The 17,914-nt window shown below is 37.6% G+C and overlaps 1 protein-coding gene across 1 annotated transcript; it reads right to left on the reverse strand.

The window, feature by feature from the left end:
* Positions 1-15,431: 15,431 nt before the first annotated feature.
* LOC129003950 (uncharacterized protein K02A2.6-like) lies at positions 15,432-16,106 on the reverse strand. The gene has a single exon (XM_054432304.1). It carries the CDS (start codon positions 16,104-16,106, stop codon positions 15,432-15,434), a length of 675 nt encoding a protein of 224 aa, XP_054288279.1.
* Between the last annotated feature and the right edge of the window lie 1,808 nt (positions 16,107-17,914).

A 17,914-nucleotide genomic window follows, 5' to 3' on the forward strand; every position in this document is an offset into this window, starting at 1 on the left:
TAAAAATATTATCTATTGTTGAATACCCCCTCCTAAACCCAGCCTAAAACTCTGTTAATATATTTTTTTCATGGACCCAATTAGTAAGTCTATTGTTTACTAAACCAATAAAAAGTTTTGCTATACAATCAATAAAAGATAAACCTCGGTAATTTGCTACGCAGTTAATATCCCCCTTCTTATGCAATGGAAACACAATTGAACTTTAAAAGGATTCTGGTATTATTCCCGTTTTATAACAATTGTTGTAGATTTTAAGTAGTTTAATTAATAAAACCAAAGGCGCATTTTTGTAAAATTCATACGGAATTCTATCGCGACCCGGTGCTTTGTTTTGTTTAGCACTGGACAAGACGGTTGTTAACTCAGCGAGAGTGAAATCACTATCAAGGTATGCATCTATGATAAAAGGTTCTGCGTTACTTATCAGTGGCGGTTCCAAGGGGGGGCTACAGGGGCTTTGCCCCCCCTTGGACTCTTGGAAAAATAAATTTAAACGTACGTTTCGTCCTTAAAACACGCAATGTCATAAAACAGACATCAATGTAGTTTTTATTCAACTTAATAAGCGATGGCAGGAGTAGTATTAAGTTGCACATAGATAAACTTTGTGGACAATAGCACAAAGAATAAAACAATATTACGCTATGGAAGGTTGTACGCATCATCCAATTTTTACAGCAGTCAGCTGTTGACAATAGACAATAGACAATAGACAATAGACAAAATCTTTATTGAAATATTCCTAGAGAACATTCATGCGTCATGTACAAAAAATGTACAGTATGTACGTAAACTATTACAGTAATTTGCAATTACAATTAGAATTTTTTTTCTTCTTTTTCTTCTTTTTTTCATGGTAGCTTATTGTTTAAGTATTCATCCTCAGAGTAGAACGGCCGGTCCATAAGCCATGTTGTCAGGTGCTTCTTGAGCAGATTGGGTTGTTCTCTCTTGAGGTGCTCTGGTAGGTTGTTAAAGTACAGAGCACCTTTGTAGGATGGTTTCTTCTCGTACAGACTCAGATGGTGTTGTGGGAGGGAAAAATTGGCGGCATGTCGTGTGTTGTGCTGGTGTATGTCTCTGTGTCTTGGCTGGGCTGTTTTAGTGGTGTGGATAATGACTTCTCTTATGTAGAGTGAAATTGATATGAGAATTTTAAGGTTCTTGAAGGCTTCTCGGCAACTGTCTCTGTAGTTCAGGTCGGCAAGGCATCTAATTGCTCTTTTTTGCTTTAGGAGTACTCTTTCCAGGTTGCCTTTTGATGTTCCACCCCAAGTCGCAATGCCATATCTGAGGTGGGACTCGAATAGAGCAAAATATGCAACTTTGGCTACTTCTGGGCTGCAAGCTTGCTTGATCCTACGTATAACGTAGAGACTTGAACTTAGCTTTTTGCAGAGCTGGTCTATGTGGGGTTTCCATGATAGCTTGGAGTCAATTATGATGCCTAGGTATTTTGTGGTGTTTTGTGTTTGTAGTCCCGGTATTGTAATGTCTGTGTTGTTGCGTTTGGTGGTGAAAGTCATTTGAACGGTTGACATGCTAGGGCAAAGGCGAGCGCCAAGCGAGGACGGTGAAACAGCTGATTTCCTGATGTTCCATAGTTAGTTTTCAAATTGCCTGCTAGCCGCTAACTTTACACAGGCATCAATCAGCAATCAGCGGTAGCACCAGTAGCCTATTACCATTGACTATATAAACACTAGTGTTAAGTTTATATAGTCGATACTATTACTGAATTCAATACTATACATATTGTGACAGATCTGTGAAATGGAGAAAAACGTAAGGTTAAAAAACGTGTCTACTTGCTTGCATGACATATAACAGGTGAAATTGAAGGTTTTACGACAATTGGGCACAGTTCTAGACGTTAGAAATGGCTTTGTAAAGTCACCAAACGACTTTTAGGAGATATGGTTTCGTATTCTACAGTAGGCCTATGTTTTGAAATTCATGAATGCAAGTTCAACATAGTTTGATTTTTTAAATGTTTACTTACTCATAACAAAGGCAAATAACAGGTGAAATGGGAGGTTTTTGGACAGTTGGACACACAGGGTGGCTAGTGAAATCACATTGAAAAATTCCCTGACTTTTCCCTGACAATTCCATGATTTTTTTAAGCTTTCCCTGATCGACAAATTCAAAATTAGAATTTTAATACTACCTAACTAATTCTTCAAAAGGACTAATCTTTATCTAAAGAATATCTTATGTTTGTTTACATGAAAAAAATACATAAAACCTATAGATACAGGCTAGCTCATATTCAAACTTTGCAACTTACCTTAATAAAATTAAACTGAGTTAAGATGATACGCAGTTTATAATAAAATTTAATTTGTACAAAAACACAAAATTTAATTGTAGAGACATATTTCTTAGTTTTTAACCACACGGCACACATACTCTCGACCTTTCCTAGTAATTATTAAAATTATGTTTATCATTTTACAATTTTCCCTGACTTATGACAAAATTCCCTGACTTTTCCAGATATTTAATATTCCCTGACATTTCCAGGTTTTCCAGGTCACTAGCCACCCTGACACAGATATAGACATTAATAATGGCTTCAGAAAGTCAGTAAACAGCTTTTAGGAGGATATGGCCGTTGCCTACAATATGTTTTGAGATTTATAAATGCAATCGTCATAGTTAGTTTAAAAAATGTCTGATTATTCATGACAAATAAATGGGTAAATTTGAGGTTTTGCACACAGTTCTAGACGTTAAAAATGGCTTTAGAAAGTCACCCAACGGCTTTTAGGAGGATATGGCCGTAGTCTACAGTGTGTTTTGAAATTCGTGAATGCAATCGTCATAGTTTAATTTTTTAAATGTCTATTTGCTCATGACAAACAACAGGTGAAATGGGAGTTTATGGACAATTGGGCACGGTTTCAGGTGTTAAAAATGGCTTTAGAAAGTCACCAAACGGCTTAGAAAATTCCAAATTTTCCCGGGGGAGGACCCCTGACCCCCCTGCTTTATTGGTGGGTGCTCCACACCCCCCAAGCCCCTCGGTAGCCCCCCCCCTTGACAAGGTCCTAGAACCGTCACTGTAACTTATCTTCTCTACTAGTAAAGGTGGGTTGAGTAGGGTGTGAAAATGTTAAACCCACTCTGATGATGCAATTTTCCCAATCTTCTTCCCTTCCTTTTAGCGAATTTCCCATATAGGGAATAAGCTATTACCGTAGTACTCATGGTAAGACCTGGACCCGGGACCGATTTTTTTTTCGTTTTGAGGGCCTCCCTAGAGGCCAAAATCACTATCCGTTCAAATTCATATATATATATATTATACTAGCTGAACCCGGCAGACGTTGTCTTGCCTTTGACTATTTATAATCCCGCGGGCTTTGCCCCGTTTAAGTTCTTAATTTTCAAGATGATCTCGTTCGCATGGCTCAATCACGTCCTGGTTGAAGTTCACCTTTAGGTTGGAGCTCGTTCGCTACGCTCACTCACCTTTAGGTTGGAGCTCGTTCGCTGCGCTCACTTGCCTTCAGGTTAGCTCGTTCGCTACGCTCACTTGCCTTCAGGTTAGCTCGTTCGCTACGCTAACTCGCCTCCAGGTTGAAGTTCGTTCGCTACGCTCACTCACCTTTTGGTTGCAAATTAGCTGGTTGTCATAAATGTAAAAGAAATAATAGTGCTGCACCCTGTTGGTAATCCTTGTAACTTTAATGCTATTGGACATCATAGAACAGAACCAACTTGTTTAATTGAAACAGCTATTAAGATTCATTAATTCCATTTCTCATAAGGTTAACATGGGAAACTCCAGAGCCACTGGGGCGGAGCCGATTGGACGGTTCACGAAATTGATGGTGTGTATAAACCTATTCCATGACATTCTACACGTATGTACCAAGTTTCGTGGCAATCGGTTCAGCGGTGTCTGAGTTTATCACTGCCAAACAAACAAACAAACAAATATATATACAAACATCCTCTTTTATACTTATAGATATATGTGTCCGTTAGCGCGATAACTCGAGCAAAAATGATCCGATATTGATGAAATTTGGTACAAACGTGTAAACCTACGTATATTCGAACGAGTTCGCGAACCAGCATGATCGGACCATGGGAACGGGGGTTTATGGGGGCTTATATGGGGTAAAAATGGGTTGTCCCATTTTTTACCCAAAAAACATAAAATTTTTCAATTTCTTTCTAAACTATTTTGTAGAGCTTAAAAAAACAAATAATTTAGTATATTGAAGCGTTATAATGCGCCTAATGGTTACGGAGAAAATTCCGAAAAATTTAAATATAAAATTCCCATGTTATTCTTATGGAGAATAAGTAAACTGTTGTAGTTTGCTTGTTTATTAACATATTTTGCCCAAATTTGGAAAATGTTTTTATTTCTTACTAACTATTAACATTTTACATAAAAAACACTTTTACCCTCCCTGTTGCAGCTATGTATGTTTTAAGTACAGTATGTTTTAAACTGATTCTATTTAAATAGGGAATAAATGTGATATTTTTAAGGAGACATTTTAGTGTAAATCCATTCAGGGAAATTGAAATTCGCTTAGTCTGCAGGTTTGCTGCGGCGGGGGTATGTTTTAATTACACTGACTGCTTGCCAAAAATTCCTTGAATCTGATGTTTGACTTAAATTGATAACTAAATTATTTTGGTAGCCTACAATTGTTTTTTTCTCTACAAAGGGATCTATAGTTCGGCCGCTTAGAAAACGACCTGCGCGCTAATGCTAAACCAATGCTGGAGGAGGTCGCTTTCTAAGCGGCCGAACTATAAAAGCTTTTTGCTCATGAGAGTACTGTAATTTGATTATTTGGCAGTTTGATTTCCTGTAACGATTTAACATCTTAAAAACCCGTTTTCTTTGAGCCAAATATTTGTTATCGTACCAAAGCTGTTTCTTAATAAAAGTATAAGATTTGTGTTGTGGCTTTAGTTTAAATATAATAATTTCTATATCTGCAGGGTTGTCACCAGCCATGAAAACCTTGAAAAGCTTGAATTATGCATGAATTCTTGTGACCATGAAAAAAGGCATGGATTAGGGCCTATGCATGATTTCTCCATTGGACCATGAATTTTCAAAATCAGGAAAAATTGTTCTACTAGTATCATTAAATTTGCCAAAATTTCATATTTAAAAACAGTTCAGTAAAACGAACACCAAGAGAGAATACCATTTGGAGACGAGTATTTAAAATTTTCCACGTTCAGAAACAATTGCTTAGTTCATTCCAATTCATTTTGGGTTAGATGCTGATGTCAGCTAAGTCTTCTGATGTATGAGATCTTAGATCTTTGACTGTAAATGGTTCGAAAAATCATTAAGTGGCCTACCCCCTCGTATGGGTACAGGGGTATGGGGACTTTAATCACAAAAATAGAAGTTTTAGACCAAGCACGAAATTGAAACGGGGCACATAATAAAACAATAAAATCGAATTTCTGGCTCTCACGCCTGATGTTTTTAGCTTTGTGGATAAAACCACAGACAATAAAAAAACGATAGAACTTCTTAAGGTGTAACTCGGAGGAGTTAATAAACCATTAATTGTGTCTATAATCTGTGATAAAAAAAAAACCAATAAGTACATTGTGTAATAAGATAAACCAGAACACAGGATATTTCATGACATTCATATGGGGGGAAAACAGGACTTTTTGGCCGGGTGAACGAGATCAAACTCAAAATTAGTGTAACCAAGCGGTCAGACATGCTTAAAGATGATGTTCGTTTTCAAGCGGGCATACGAGGACTGTTATCCACAGCAGCACGGACTCGTCCGATCTGACTTTGAACGGCTTGTCAGCTTCTTTTTGAACGCAGAAACCATTGTTTTATAGTTGATTGTCTACCACATGATTGTGCCACATGACGGAATCAATGTCGCCCTAAAAAAAAAAAAAATCACCAAACTGCAGCTGAGTTGCAAGGACTCATTATGAATCATTATTTTTTTTAATTTGACTTGATAACAAACGCACGATGCTCAGGTGACCACTGCTCTATGACCACAGATAATAACATCGTGTAGGCTTTCCAACGAGCCTAACTCCACCACTCTCAGACGACATGTTGCTGAACAGTGTGCTACATAAAATAGATCTGTTTTTTTGCCGCAACTTGTATGAGCGTATTGACTATGAATTTTTTCAAACTACCAATGAAAACCATGAATTCTGCATGAATTTTGTCATCTCACTATGGTGGGTACCCTGATCTGGCTTGGGGGTAAAATTCAGGTTTTTATTGTTAATCTAATTAATCTTGCTCTGTCTATTTTCATTAGACTTCCAAATCCGCGGGGATTTTTGAGTACTACGTCATAGTGACCTCAGCTTTGCCCAGGGGGTAAAATTCCAGGGGGATAAAATTTCGGTGACCCGAATTCACAATTTTTATTTGGGTTTTTCAACACAATTTTGTGTGTAATGTTTTTTGTTTAGGACTGTTAAATGACTATTTTATTTTTCAAGTTAGTAAAATTATCATCTCTAAATATTTTTGGTCATTCCTTAACTTATTTAGGCCTACCTAAAACTAGGATAACAGTGCTTTTTAAATTATGATGGGTACCTATTTTTATAAGGAGGGCTTGAAGAAATGTCCTATTGTAATGATCCGATAATTTATACCTAGTATCTAGGTAGGTACTGGAAACAAAACCAGCTAATGTTCCCTATTTACCTAGAAAGTTTATAAAACTTCATTTTTGTACAGTTCTCATTTTATCTGTCACGGTCCAGATGGTTATACAAATGGCTGACCCTCTTATCGGTAGCCTAATAGTATTTTTTGTAGTGACAATAGCCAAAATTTTAAATTTACATTGTTATTGTTACCCTTCTTGCATTTGAGTATTTAACTTAATTTAAAATACGTTAGACTGTTCATACCAACATACTGCAACATGTATCAAATCACTGTTTATATGATACAATTGACTTTAAATACTGAAATGAAATAAATATACATCTCATACGTTAGTTGCCAGTTTTATTTTTATTGTATGAAAGTAGTTGAATAAGTCTTTCAGAGAGTGCACTAATGGAACAACCTTTTAGTTGTTGATTCTTTAATAATTTATGTGATGTAAAAGATCCTGCAGTGTTCAGTAAGATGCCTTTTTAGATTGGCTTGGTTAAAAGGTTGATGTATACCATGGAAATTAGTTATTGACAAACACACTGCCCTTGGTACCATTCAACAACGTTCATTTTTATTTTTAAAAACTAACAACAACATTACCTAACATTTGTGTCTAGTACTATCAATAGTGAAAGATGATACTAACCAACTTGTGTTGTGTTTCAGGTGTGGCGGACGGTGTTGTTGGTTGGAGGAGATACAGCATCGACCCTGGAAAGTCTCTAGTCTCCACCACTGCACCTGCTAGTCTACTAGCGCGCAGCTACTACGAGCTGTTAGAGAATAAGCAGCCCATAACTTATTGGGTGAGTAAATATATTGATTTTGATTGATATGGTCATATGGTCTGAAACTAGTAATTAGACAATGGGTATACTTATAGCTCATTAAGAATAGTACACTGAAACTTTTTGTTGTTTCGTTGACGTTCGTGAAAAAAGTTGTGTGTAAAAAACTGTACTTTTCAGGAGACAGGAAAAACTAAAATCGCTTAAAGTGACTTTGTTTTGACGTTCTTATAAAGCAAAACAGGTGTTTACTGGCAGTGCACAAGAACATATTATAATATTAGATCTTCCATATTATAAAGGCATAGGCTTGCCAAACTGGAGCCTTTCTTGGGTTTCCTGGCAGCTAGGAGCCTATCTCGAGGATGGCAATATCACATGCCTGTGCAGTGCACTGACACCAGCTCCCTAGGAGCCTCAGGCTGGATTCTAACCCGCAAACTCAGAGTAACCAGGTGAGTCTACCTAATTTTAATATCTTGTTTGTTAATTTTTTATGGTTTGTACACCCAAATTTAGAAACACTTAATCTCCTCGATAAATTGTAATTATTATTTTAATTGATTTTACTTCAAGATAAATGATAATAAAATAAAAATTACTTTCATAAAGACATGCCGACATGCCCCATTTCCTACGCGACGATAAAATAAGGACAGAAAACCCAAGAGCCTAGGAACACGTCTTATTCTGCCCAGATTATTAGGATGTCTTATTTCATGTAACACTTGTTAGGAAGTTAGTAGTAATAAAGATGTTAACTGAATCTTAGTTCTATAATTGTTTAGCCTATCTTGGGCTAACACAATAAAACATTGTTGAAATATATTTCAAAACACAATGTGTTATAGGCCAGATGAAGTAGACACATGAAATTACCCAGTGGAAGATGGAGATGTTATTCTGGTCGCCACAGACGGAGTATTTGACAACCTTCCTGACCAGGTTAGCCATAGAAATGTTAAATTGTACTTGAAAAAAGGTTTATACAAAGGCAATTATTATCGATGGGGATTTAAAATAATGCAGTGGCTGTTTGACTACACGGCTAAGCTAAATGGATGTTCGGACCTGGCTATAATAAAAAACTGTCAAATGCACAACTCTCAACCATAACTGGTAGCCGTACTCCTAAATTTTTTGTCAAATTTTAAGTGATCACAACTGAATTTATTCAAATTGGACTTGATATAGGTAGCGTAACCATTACCTGGAATTTAGTAAAAGGCCTACATATAACACAAGTGAACAATAATTTGCTACGCATAACACTATAGCAATAATTAATGTATTTTAACATCAATTGGTTTGGATTAAAATTAGGTTCTCATTTTCACAACACCTTTATAAAGAGTGTTTTTTTTATGTGCAACCTAAATTAACACGTTCGCTACCACAATTATATGGAATTTACGTTCGCATAGACCAACGACGCAATTTTGCGTCGACTCGTTTCTCACAATAGACCACCGACGCATATTTGCGTCAGCTGGTCACATTGAAATAGACTAACGACGCACAGTTGCGTCGGTATTCAATGTTAATAATCAGCGTATTTCTTAGCAACGGTCTATTTGAAAGCCCTGATTTTATCGTATCGGTCTAGAGGGATATCTGCCGCAAATGTGCGTCGCTTGGTCTGTGGATATGACGATTGGTTACGTCACACAACAGTTGGCAACATTGTTGTTTACATTGTGTATTCCGCAACATCACAGAAACAGATGTAAACGTTATAACCTTAGAAGTTTTGGCTAGTTTTTAGTGGAGTTTCTTTATTTGTTTTTGTAAAAGCTTGAAACAACAAAATTTACAACGACGCTTACGTGCGTCGCGCCTGGTCTATTGAAACGAAAATGTAATCTTTTAAACTGGATTTCGTTAAATAGACTGACCGACGCGTATATGCGGCGTTTTAAAATTTGCTCAAAACGATAAATAAAAACAATATTTATTGTTTACTAATTCACTTAAGGTTAATATGAAGTCAATTAGTCCATTTACACGATATTTCTCTTTTGGTCTGTCGGCAATGTTATTCCTATATCACTTTGTCTGTAAGCAACGTCATGATCATTCCTTTTGGTCTTGGTAGTGAAATCAGAAATCAGAATACTTTATTCTTGAACATAGAGTACAGAATAGGCGTCATTACAGAGATTGAGAGGATTGTTTAATCCTCACTGGAATATCGGTGAAGTTCTCCAGTTCATGAACTCCTCAACTGTGTAGAACGGTCTCTCCACAAGCCAAGCCGATAAGCGTTGTCTGGTGCTGCTTATGCTGGGGCCTTTTATTGTCTCTGGGAGCAGGTTCAGGAACTTCGCTCCCATGTAGGAAGGCTTTTCTTCAAAAAGAGTTAGATGATGGACTGGAAGTGTGTAATTCATAGCCCGTCGGGTGTTATGGCTGTGCCTATCTGTACCTCGTTGGATCTGTAGCCTGCTTGCGTGAGTAGCCACAGCTAGGATGTACAGGCTTGTAATCGTTAGGATTTTTAGCTCACGGAATTTCGGTCTGTGACTTTCTCTCTTGTCCATGTCTGCTAATATTCTTACTGCTTTTTTCTGGTGGATAAGCACACGTTGGAGGTTGGTTGCCGATGAGTTTCCCCATACTTCAAGGCCATATCGAAGATGTGATTCAAACAGTGAGTGGTAGGCAATCTTGGCTATGTTGGTGTCACTTATGGTTTTTATCCTTCTTATCACGTAGACACTGCTATTCAGCTTACTACACAGGCTGTCAATATGGGGGGTCCATGTCAGTTTCTGGTCTATTATTAAACCTAAAATACTTTGCTTCTTCTGGGCCTTTGATGTCTGGGATCCTGCATACCCCACTATTTCTCCTGCCAAAGACCAGTTGTTGTGTTTTCTCTTCATTAACTACTAAGCTGTTGTTTTGGCAATATTGTATTGCCATGTTTATGGAAACAAACGAGCTGATTTCAAGGGCTTCAGGGTTTTTTCCCCCAATGAGGAGTACGGTATCATCTGCATACATAAGAGTCTTGCTGTAGTCTTCCAAATAGTGAGGGAGATCATTTGTAAACAAGATGAAAAGGATGGGGCCCAGCACAGAACCCTGTGGAACACCCCTTACTACAGGTAATAACTTTGATCTTACTGTTTGTGTAGATCCCTTTTCAGTGTATTTGAGTTCAACCATCTGACTTCTTCCAGTTAAATAGCTCTTGAACCATTCTGCAGTTTTCCCACCAATTCCAATTTTTCTCAACTTGTTACACAGTTGTGTATGATCTAAGCAGTCAAATGCTTTGCTGAAATCAAGTAAAATTGCGGTTGGTATGTTTCCTTCTTCTAGATTATCTATTACATATTCAGTTAGCGCTATTATGGCAGATGTGGTTGATTTTCCCTGTACAAATCCATGTTGATGTGGTGTGAGCAGTTCATTGGATGATAGGTGTTGAAGAAGTCTGTTTAGTACTATTTTTTCAAATACTTTGGAGAATGTGGAAATTAATGAAATTGGGCGGTAGTTCTTTGAGTCCAGATGGTTTCCTTTCTTGAATTTTGGGTATACCTTTGCAATTTTAAGCCCACTTGGGAAGATTCCTTCTTGGAAAGAACGGTTGATGATGTACGTTAACGGTCCAGCAAGTTCTTCTTTACATTTTTTTAGTAGACTGGCGGATATATCATCTACTCCAGCAGATGTTTTATTTTTTAGGGTGTTGATCACTTGAGTCAGTTCCTGCTCGTTTGTTAACTGAAGAGACATCTCAGGTGTCTGACAGTGTACCTCTGTGATTTCAGCTGGCTGATTTTGGTTTTGGGTATTTTGTGCAAGGGTGTCATTGGCTATGTTAACGAAGAACTCATTAAGATGATTGGCAACATTTTGAGGATTGTTGGTTTTGAGGCCATTTATTTCTAGTGTGATTGATTGTTCTGATGTGTCTCGAGTCGGCTTTCTTTCTCTGTTGATGACCCTCCAGAGTGCTTTGGTTTTATCATCAGCTTGCTGTATTTGGACTGCTGTGGCCTGTCGTTTTAGTGTCTTCAGTTTCAGGTCATAATCTTTTTTCTTGTTTGACATTGTAATTTTGTCCTCTTCTGTTTCACTCAGTAGGTATTTGTTCAGAGCCTGTAGGAATTCTTGCTTTAGTACCTCAGCTTCATGGTTTGCTATAGGACGTTTTCTGTTTTTTTCCTTGACTTTACCATTGGGCAGGTTTGGTTAATAGCTCCTGCAATAATCTTGCTGAAGTTACGATAGGCTTCCTCTGGTTGATGTTCATTGAAGACACTTTCCCAGGTTTCTTGGGCAAGAATAGTTTTTAAGCTCATGACATTCCTTTGGTTGAATTTCCTAGAATAGAAGGTTTGATTCTGAGCTTCTGGGGCAGAGGTATTAATTTTGCAGAGCTGTGCTGTGTGGTCTGAGAGTCCGGCATTGAGAACGTCAACCTGAATATCATCATTGCCTAGGTTTGTGCAGACACAGTCAATTGAGCTTATTGTAGTAGGTGTTATTCTTGTAGGAGGCAGGGGGAGCCGTATCATATTGTGGCTAAGAAGAACTTTGTTAAGTTTTGTCATTTGAAGGTTTGGCTCCAAGCAGTCTATATTGATATCACCTATGAGAATAACTTGATTTTTCCATGTTTGTGTTTTTTCTAGGGTTTCAGAGATGATATCCAAGGATGAGTCTAGGTTTCCTTGGGTTCTGTAGATGCCAACAACGTTTAAGTTTTTCCGGCCCTGTTTTATTTTCACAGATATTAGCTCACACTGTAGTTCGATGCTGAGGTTTGTTATATCTGTAGGTACAATGGTGTAATTAGCATTGTCATTTTTATAAATAGCTACACCACCTTTTTGATAGTTGGTTCTGCTATATTCTGCAGTGAGTGTGTATCCTGGAATATGGGTATTCTGAATTTCTGCCTGCTTTAGGCCATGCTCAGTCACTACAAGGAGGTCAGGTTTAAGGTCCTCCAGCAGGTGTGTTAATCTTTCAATTTTATTTGAGAGTCTGTCCATGTTTTGGTGAAGTATTGTGAAATGTTTTATCTGGTGTGGAGTTTTTATTACTTTAATTGGTTTTTGGCCTAATTTATTACTGTGCGTTGGAATATTCTGGGTTTGTAGCGCTGCTTTGTGTGCTGGGTCTGTTCTAAAAAATAACAACTGCCGGAAGAGGTAGAGGTAGAATGTTGTATTTTTTCCTTGTTGTCAATGTTTTTTGAATTTAATTTAGTTTTTGAAGTTTCCTGTAGTGTATGGGACAGGGGGCTTGTAGGAACTTTGTTGTCTTCTGTATTTTTGTTGACATTCTTGAAAAAGTTATTGAAAAATTCTTCAATGGTTTCCCCTTCTTCTAGTGTGTGGGCTGTGGTTGGGGGTTGTTTACTGAAGATTGCCTTTGGCAGCATAGTCACTCCTGCAGTTGGGCGAGTACCTGGATGTACATGACTTTCTCCTTGAGTTGGTGTAGCTGGCTCTTTGATGTTGTTTTTGGAATTTTGGCCATGGAGTGGGTGTAATACTTTGTCTTCATTTTGTTTGTGTTTCTTATCTTTTGTGTAAGTGTATTCCACATGAGAAGTGTTTTTCCGGTATTTGGATGCTTGAAGGGAGACACTGAACACCTTCTGTTTTGTTCCGGTGCTTTTACGACTTTTAATTGATGGGCTATTCTGCGTCACAGTGATACATTTTGGAGTGGGTTTGTTTTCCATGCTCAAATTACTTTCCAAAGCTTTGAACATCACCTCCATCTGGTTAAGCTTAGTTTTGATTTCTGCCAGATCAATCAAAAGAGGAGCTGAACCAGCTACTTTTGTTGTACTATGATATATTGGGGGGGTGGTTTGTGTACTGGAGTTCTGGTAAGTCTTATTTGTTGCTTCGTGACCTTTAATTTTCTTTTTCAAGGTAAGAATGGTTTTCTCTTGTTCGGCTATTGTTTTTAGGTGGTTGTCAAAAAGTTGGCTTAGTTTAAGGTCATGCTCTTCAAAGATAGCTTGCGTTTCTTGACGGATTTGCTTCTCTTTGTTAAGTTGGTCCTGTGCTTCAGCACACTGCTGTAGTAAAGTTTCAATTTTGTCATTGTACTTTCTCTCATTGGTTTCCATTTCCTCCAATTTATCTTCCATTATTGTTAGCCTGGTTTCTAACTTATTTTCCATCAGGAAATTGTTTTCTTCTAGCAAGGCTGACCCTATTCTGGCAGCCATCTGCAGTTTGTGCTCTTCGTTGATTGGATCTTCTAAGAGATTACTTCCAATGATGCTGCTTTCAAGCTCTTTAATGGAGCAGTTGGAGGTGTCTAAACTGCCTATCAAATTGTTTCCAATTGGCTGGCTAAGTGGACAGCGTTACATTGCCATATTCCAATTTCATCAGAAGTCCATTTTTTAGATTTTTTTCTGGAATGCTCTGACATCCTGCATGGTACCATCTTTGGCATGGCCCATTGCATTATATTCCAGAGAATTTGACACCAATTTCACATGTGCCACAGGGATATTTTGAGGGCATTTTAGGAAACTGTTGTCAGTAGATAGTGGTCTGATAGATAAAAATACTGTTTTTTATTAACCCTTCAACGCGTGACTTTCTAGATGGCAGACCACCCCCTCCCGCGGCACTTTTCCAAAGCTTTTACTGGGACCGTTACATGATTACATAAAACCTACAATAATTAACTTATTTATTATTGGATTTTTATAATTTTTCCACCAAATTGAAGAACAGATTACAGGCTTTAGAAATATATAATTGAAATAAAAGTTTGAATGTGATACATTATTTATATACCTCTTAGAAGTTAGTTTTTGTTAGTGGGACCGTCATATGTTTACATAAAACCGTCAATAATTAACTTATTTATACATGTATGTTTATAATTCTTTCACCAAAATAAAGAGCAGACTATAGGCTTTAAAAATATATGATTGAAATAAAAGTTTGTATGTGATACAATAGTTACATACCTCTTAGAAGTTAACTTTTGTATGGTAGTCTTCGAAGCATGCTCCAAGACACAGTCCTGCTTCACACTTGGGACACCAATATCTGCTGTCTCTTCTTACTCCCCGTTTTGCACATACACAGCACCTCTTTTGTGCATTTACTTTACTTCCTGTAGGTGGTATCAGGTAAATGAAGTGCCTTTCTGTAAGTCTAGCAGGTCTCGGCTCAATTGAAGGTCTTCCGAAAACAGGTCTTGGTACTTCAGGGCCATGGGTCTCAAAAAGCATCTTTATAAGATCTAATCGAAAGGCTAGGTGGTCAATTTTCTGGGTATTAGATTTCCAGATTATAAAGGAATTCAATACAGAAATATTCAGAAGGCGTTTAAAGATTTTCACGTACCATTTCAGGCCCCTTTTTCTTTCTAGCTGATATGCGTGCAGCATTTGGTCCCTCATATTAACCCCTCCCATTTGCTTATTATATTCATACACCAAAGCTGGCTTCATTTCTTGCCTCCCATTCTTGCTAAGTCTTTGCTCCATTTCATGGGAGTGGAAGGTGGAAATGAGAGTCACGATTCTTTTGTCGCGCCACTTCATCACCATCACATCTCCACTGTGTTTTACTACAATTTCTCCTTTTTCTAATTTTTGGCTTTTGATTTCATCTGGAACATTTTTCCTTGATAATTTTAGGGTGCCACATGTGTCTGTCTTTTTTTCTTTTAATAATTTTGAAAGCTCAGGGGAATTATACCAATTATCCATCCACAAAGTAAATCCTTTATCAAGAAGTGGCTCCATAAGGGAGAGAACAATCGCAGTGGACTTGTTTGATTTAGGTGGGATGATAGGATTATCAAAGACCATGCCTTTTCCGGTATATACAATTGTTATTTTATCTATTAATTAAACTATTTTAATTAAATAATCATTTCTAAACAAGATAGTGTTTATTCTCCAAATTCATAACATAACATAAAAATCAACAACTAGAGATCAGCTGGTTATAGCAATACCAACATCTCCCTCTTTAACTTTTAAATGGACGAATGAATCTTCTATTGCGTCTAAATAGTCTTCCTTCAATTGCTACAATGTAAGTTCTCAACCCATCCACAGTTACTATTACGCCAGGCGTCCACGGTTCTGCTTTCATGTCTGGTCTCTTCTGTATTAATACCTTTTGCCCAACTTTAAGTGGGTCCAATGCATGAGTGCCTTTATCATAGTGCTTCTTGTATTTTTCTTGTTTTTCCTTCAACTTGTCTGTGACTCCTATGTGTATCTTTGGATTTAGTTTCATCTCTGTTACTGGCAAACGAGTCTTAGTTGATCTTGACATTAATAACTGCACAGGACTTGCACCCAAGTCAGCCAGTGGTGTATTTCTCCACTCTAATAGAGCTGCTTGAAAGTCTTCTTTACTTTCTTTTACTTTCTTTAACATTCTCTTAGCAATTTTAACCGCTGATTCTGCCTTACCATTGGATTGGTGATTATGCGGTGAAGAAACAACAATTTTGAACATCCAAGTCTGGGCAAAAAGCTTGAAGTCTTGGCTAACTAGTTGGGTACCACTGTCAGAAACAACAACGTCTGGTATTCCGTAGCGAGCAAATTGTTCTTTACAAAACTGAATCAGGCCTTCTGTTTTCAGTGAATTCACTTTCTTTAGTTCAAAAAATGATGAAAAATAATCCGTCATTATAAGAAAGTGGTCACTGCCCAGCTGGAAGAAGTCAATTCCAACTCTTTGCCATGCTTAAAATTTTACATTCTTCTCACCAAGGAGTTGAGTCTTGTTTAAGAAGAGCAAGAGAGGTGTTATTTTGGCCGGGAATGGCTGGAGATGTCCAAAGAACTGTCGAAACATGTTGGCAAGTGTTATTTTATCTATTAATTAAACTATTTTAATTAAATAATCATTTCTAAACAAGATAGTGTTTATTCTCCAAATTCATAACATAACATAAAAATCAACAACTAGAGATCAGCTGGTTATAGCAATACCAACAACAATAAAGGACCACGTAAAGCCTGAGGAGGATTCACATATCTCAAATGATTTTATCCCAAATTTGGCTGCTTTTAGGGGCAAATATTGTTTGAAGCCCAAACGGCCCTTCCACAATGTCAGAGACTCGTCGATGGATATATTTTGAGACGGTCTATATGAGGATTGAAACCTAGTGTTCAGATGTTCAATTACAGAAAAAATTTTGAACAAACCCTTTTGGCCCTGATAATCACTGATCTTTGTATCATCACAGAAGTGCAAGTTCTTAGAAATGGCCTCAAAACGTTCACATGGCATTGTACTTGGAAAGATGTCTGAGCGCAAACAGGGGTTTTTGGAATAGTAAGATCTAATAGTAGGCCTCTGGTCCACACCCATCAGCATGATTAGAGCTAAATACAAATACATTTCGTCTTTGGTGACAGGACTCCATTTCCAGTTCCTTGAAAACTGTGGGAAAATCATGCCAAGCTTTCTGTGCTGTTGCTCCGCATAGAGATTGGTATTTTGTACTATTATGTCCAAAAGCGTGTCATCAAAAAAATAATGAAACAGATCTAGGGGATTTTCAACAGGGATTTGAGGACCAACACCACCAAACCCAACAAAATTTTCTCTGTGAGGAATGTAGTCCTCAATTGTCTCCCAAACCATAGAAGGCACATCAGTTGTAGGCCTACGGTTATATCTAAGGGGTACATCTCCCGCACCTAATACAACTTCATCGATTGTCACATCGACAGAATTTTGTTGAGGAATGTGCATTTCAGCAGGAATAGTGTGGGTTTCAATTTCCATAGGAGAAATAGGCCTAGGCTCACCATTGTCTTGGCGGAGGTTATGTCTAGGAATAAGGAGAGGAATCTCATCGTCACTCTCAAAATCATTATTTTCTAGGCCTAACGTTTGAAATTGGGCATAGTCTACATCAAATGAATCGTTATCACTTACATCGGATGCATTATCCGTATCCAAAAGCCAGTGATCGATCTCACTACTTCTTGCCATTGTAAAACAAACACTAAAACTCAGCTCCAAAACACAACACTTTGGTACTTTTACATCCCTATTTTACGACAACACTTCATACATACATACAGTCAGCGGTTGAAACTAATAAAAAAAACTTATACTAATACTCAAATACGATTTTAGAAAATGTTTTACCAGTAAATAATATATTACACACATAAAACGTACGAACAACACACGCATGTACGCAAAACAAACAAGGCAGAAGTCTGGACAATCATCTGCTGAAAACAGCTGATGAATTTCGTCATCCAGAGACAACAGAAAAAACGTAAAAAGGATTTATTTTAGTGGTTTGTGTAGCTCATTTCATCTACAATGTACTGCAGTATTGCACAAGTCCACGTAGTTGAGTATTTACTCACTAGATGCCAGCATCTACTGGGACGTCACTGAGCGTACGCAATACGTCAAAACACGGCGGCGAGGTTAGGAATGGCGGCGTATCACGTACGGCAATACAC

This window comes from Macrosteles quadrilineatus, unplaced genomic scaffold (genome assembly GCF_028750875.1).
Source record: "Macrosteles quadrilineatus isolate MER2022 unplaced genomic scaffold, UCM_ALF_1.0 Scaffold_1__1_contigs__length_201487025, whole genome shotgun sequence".
NCBI lineage: Eukaryota > Metazoa > Arthropoda > Insecta > Hemiptera > Cicadellidae > Macrosteles > Macrosteles quadrilineatus.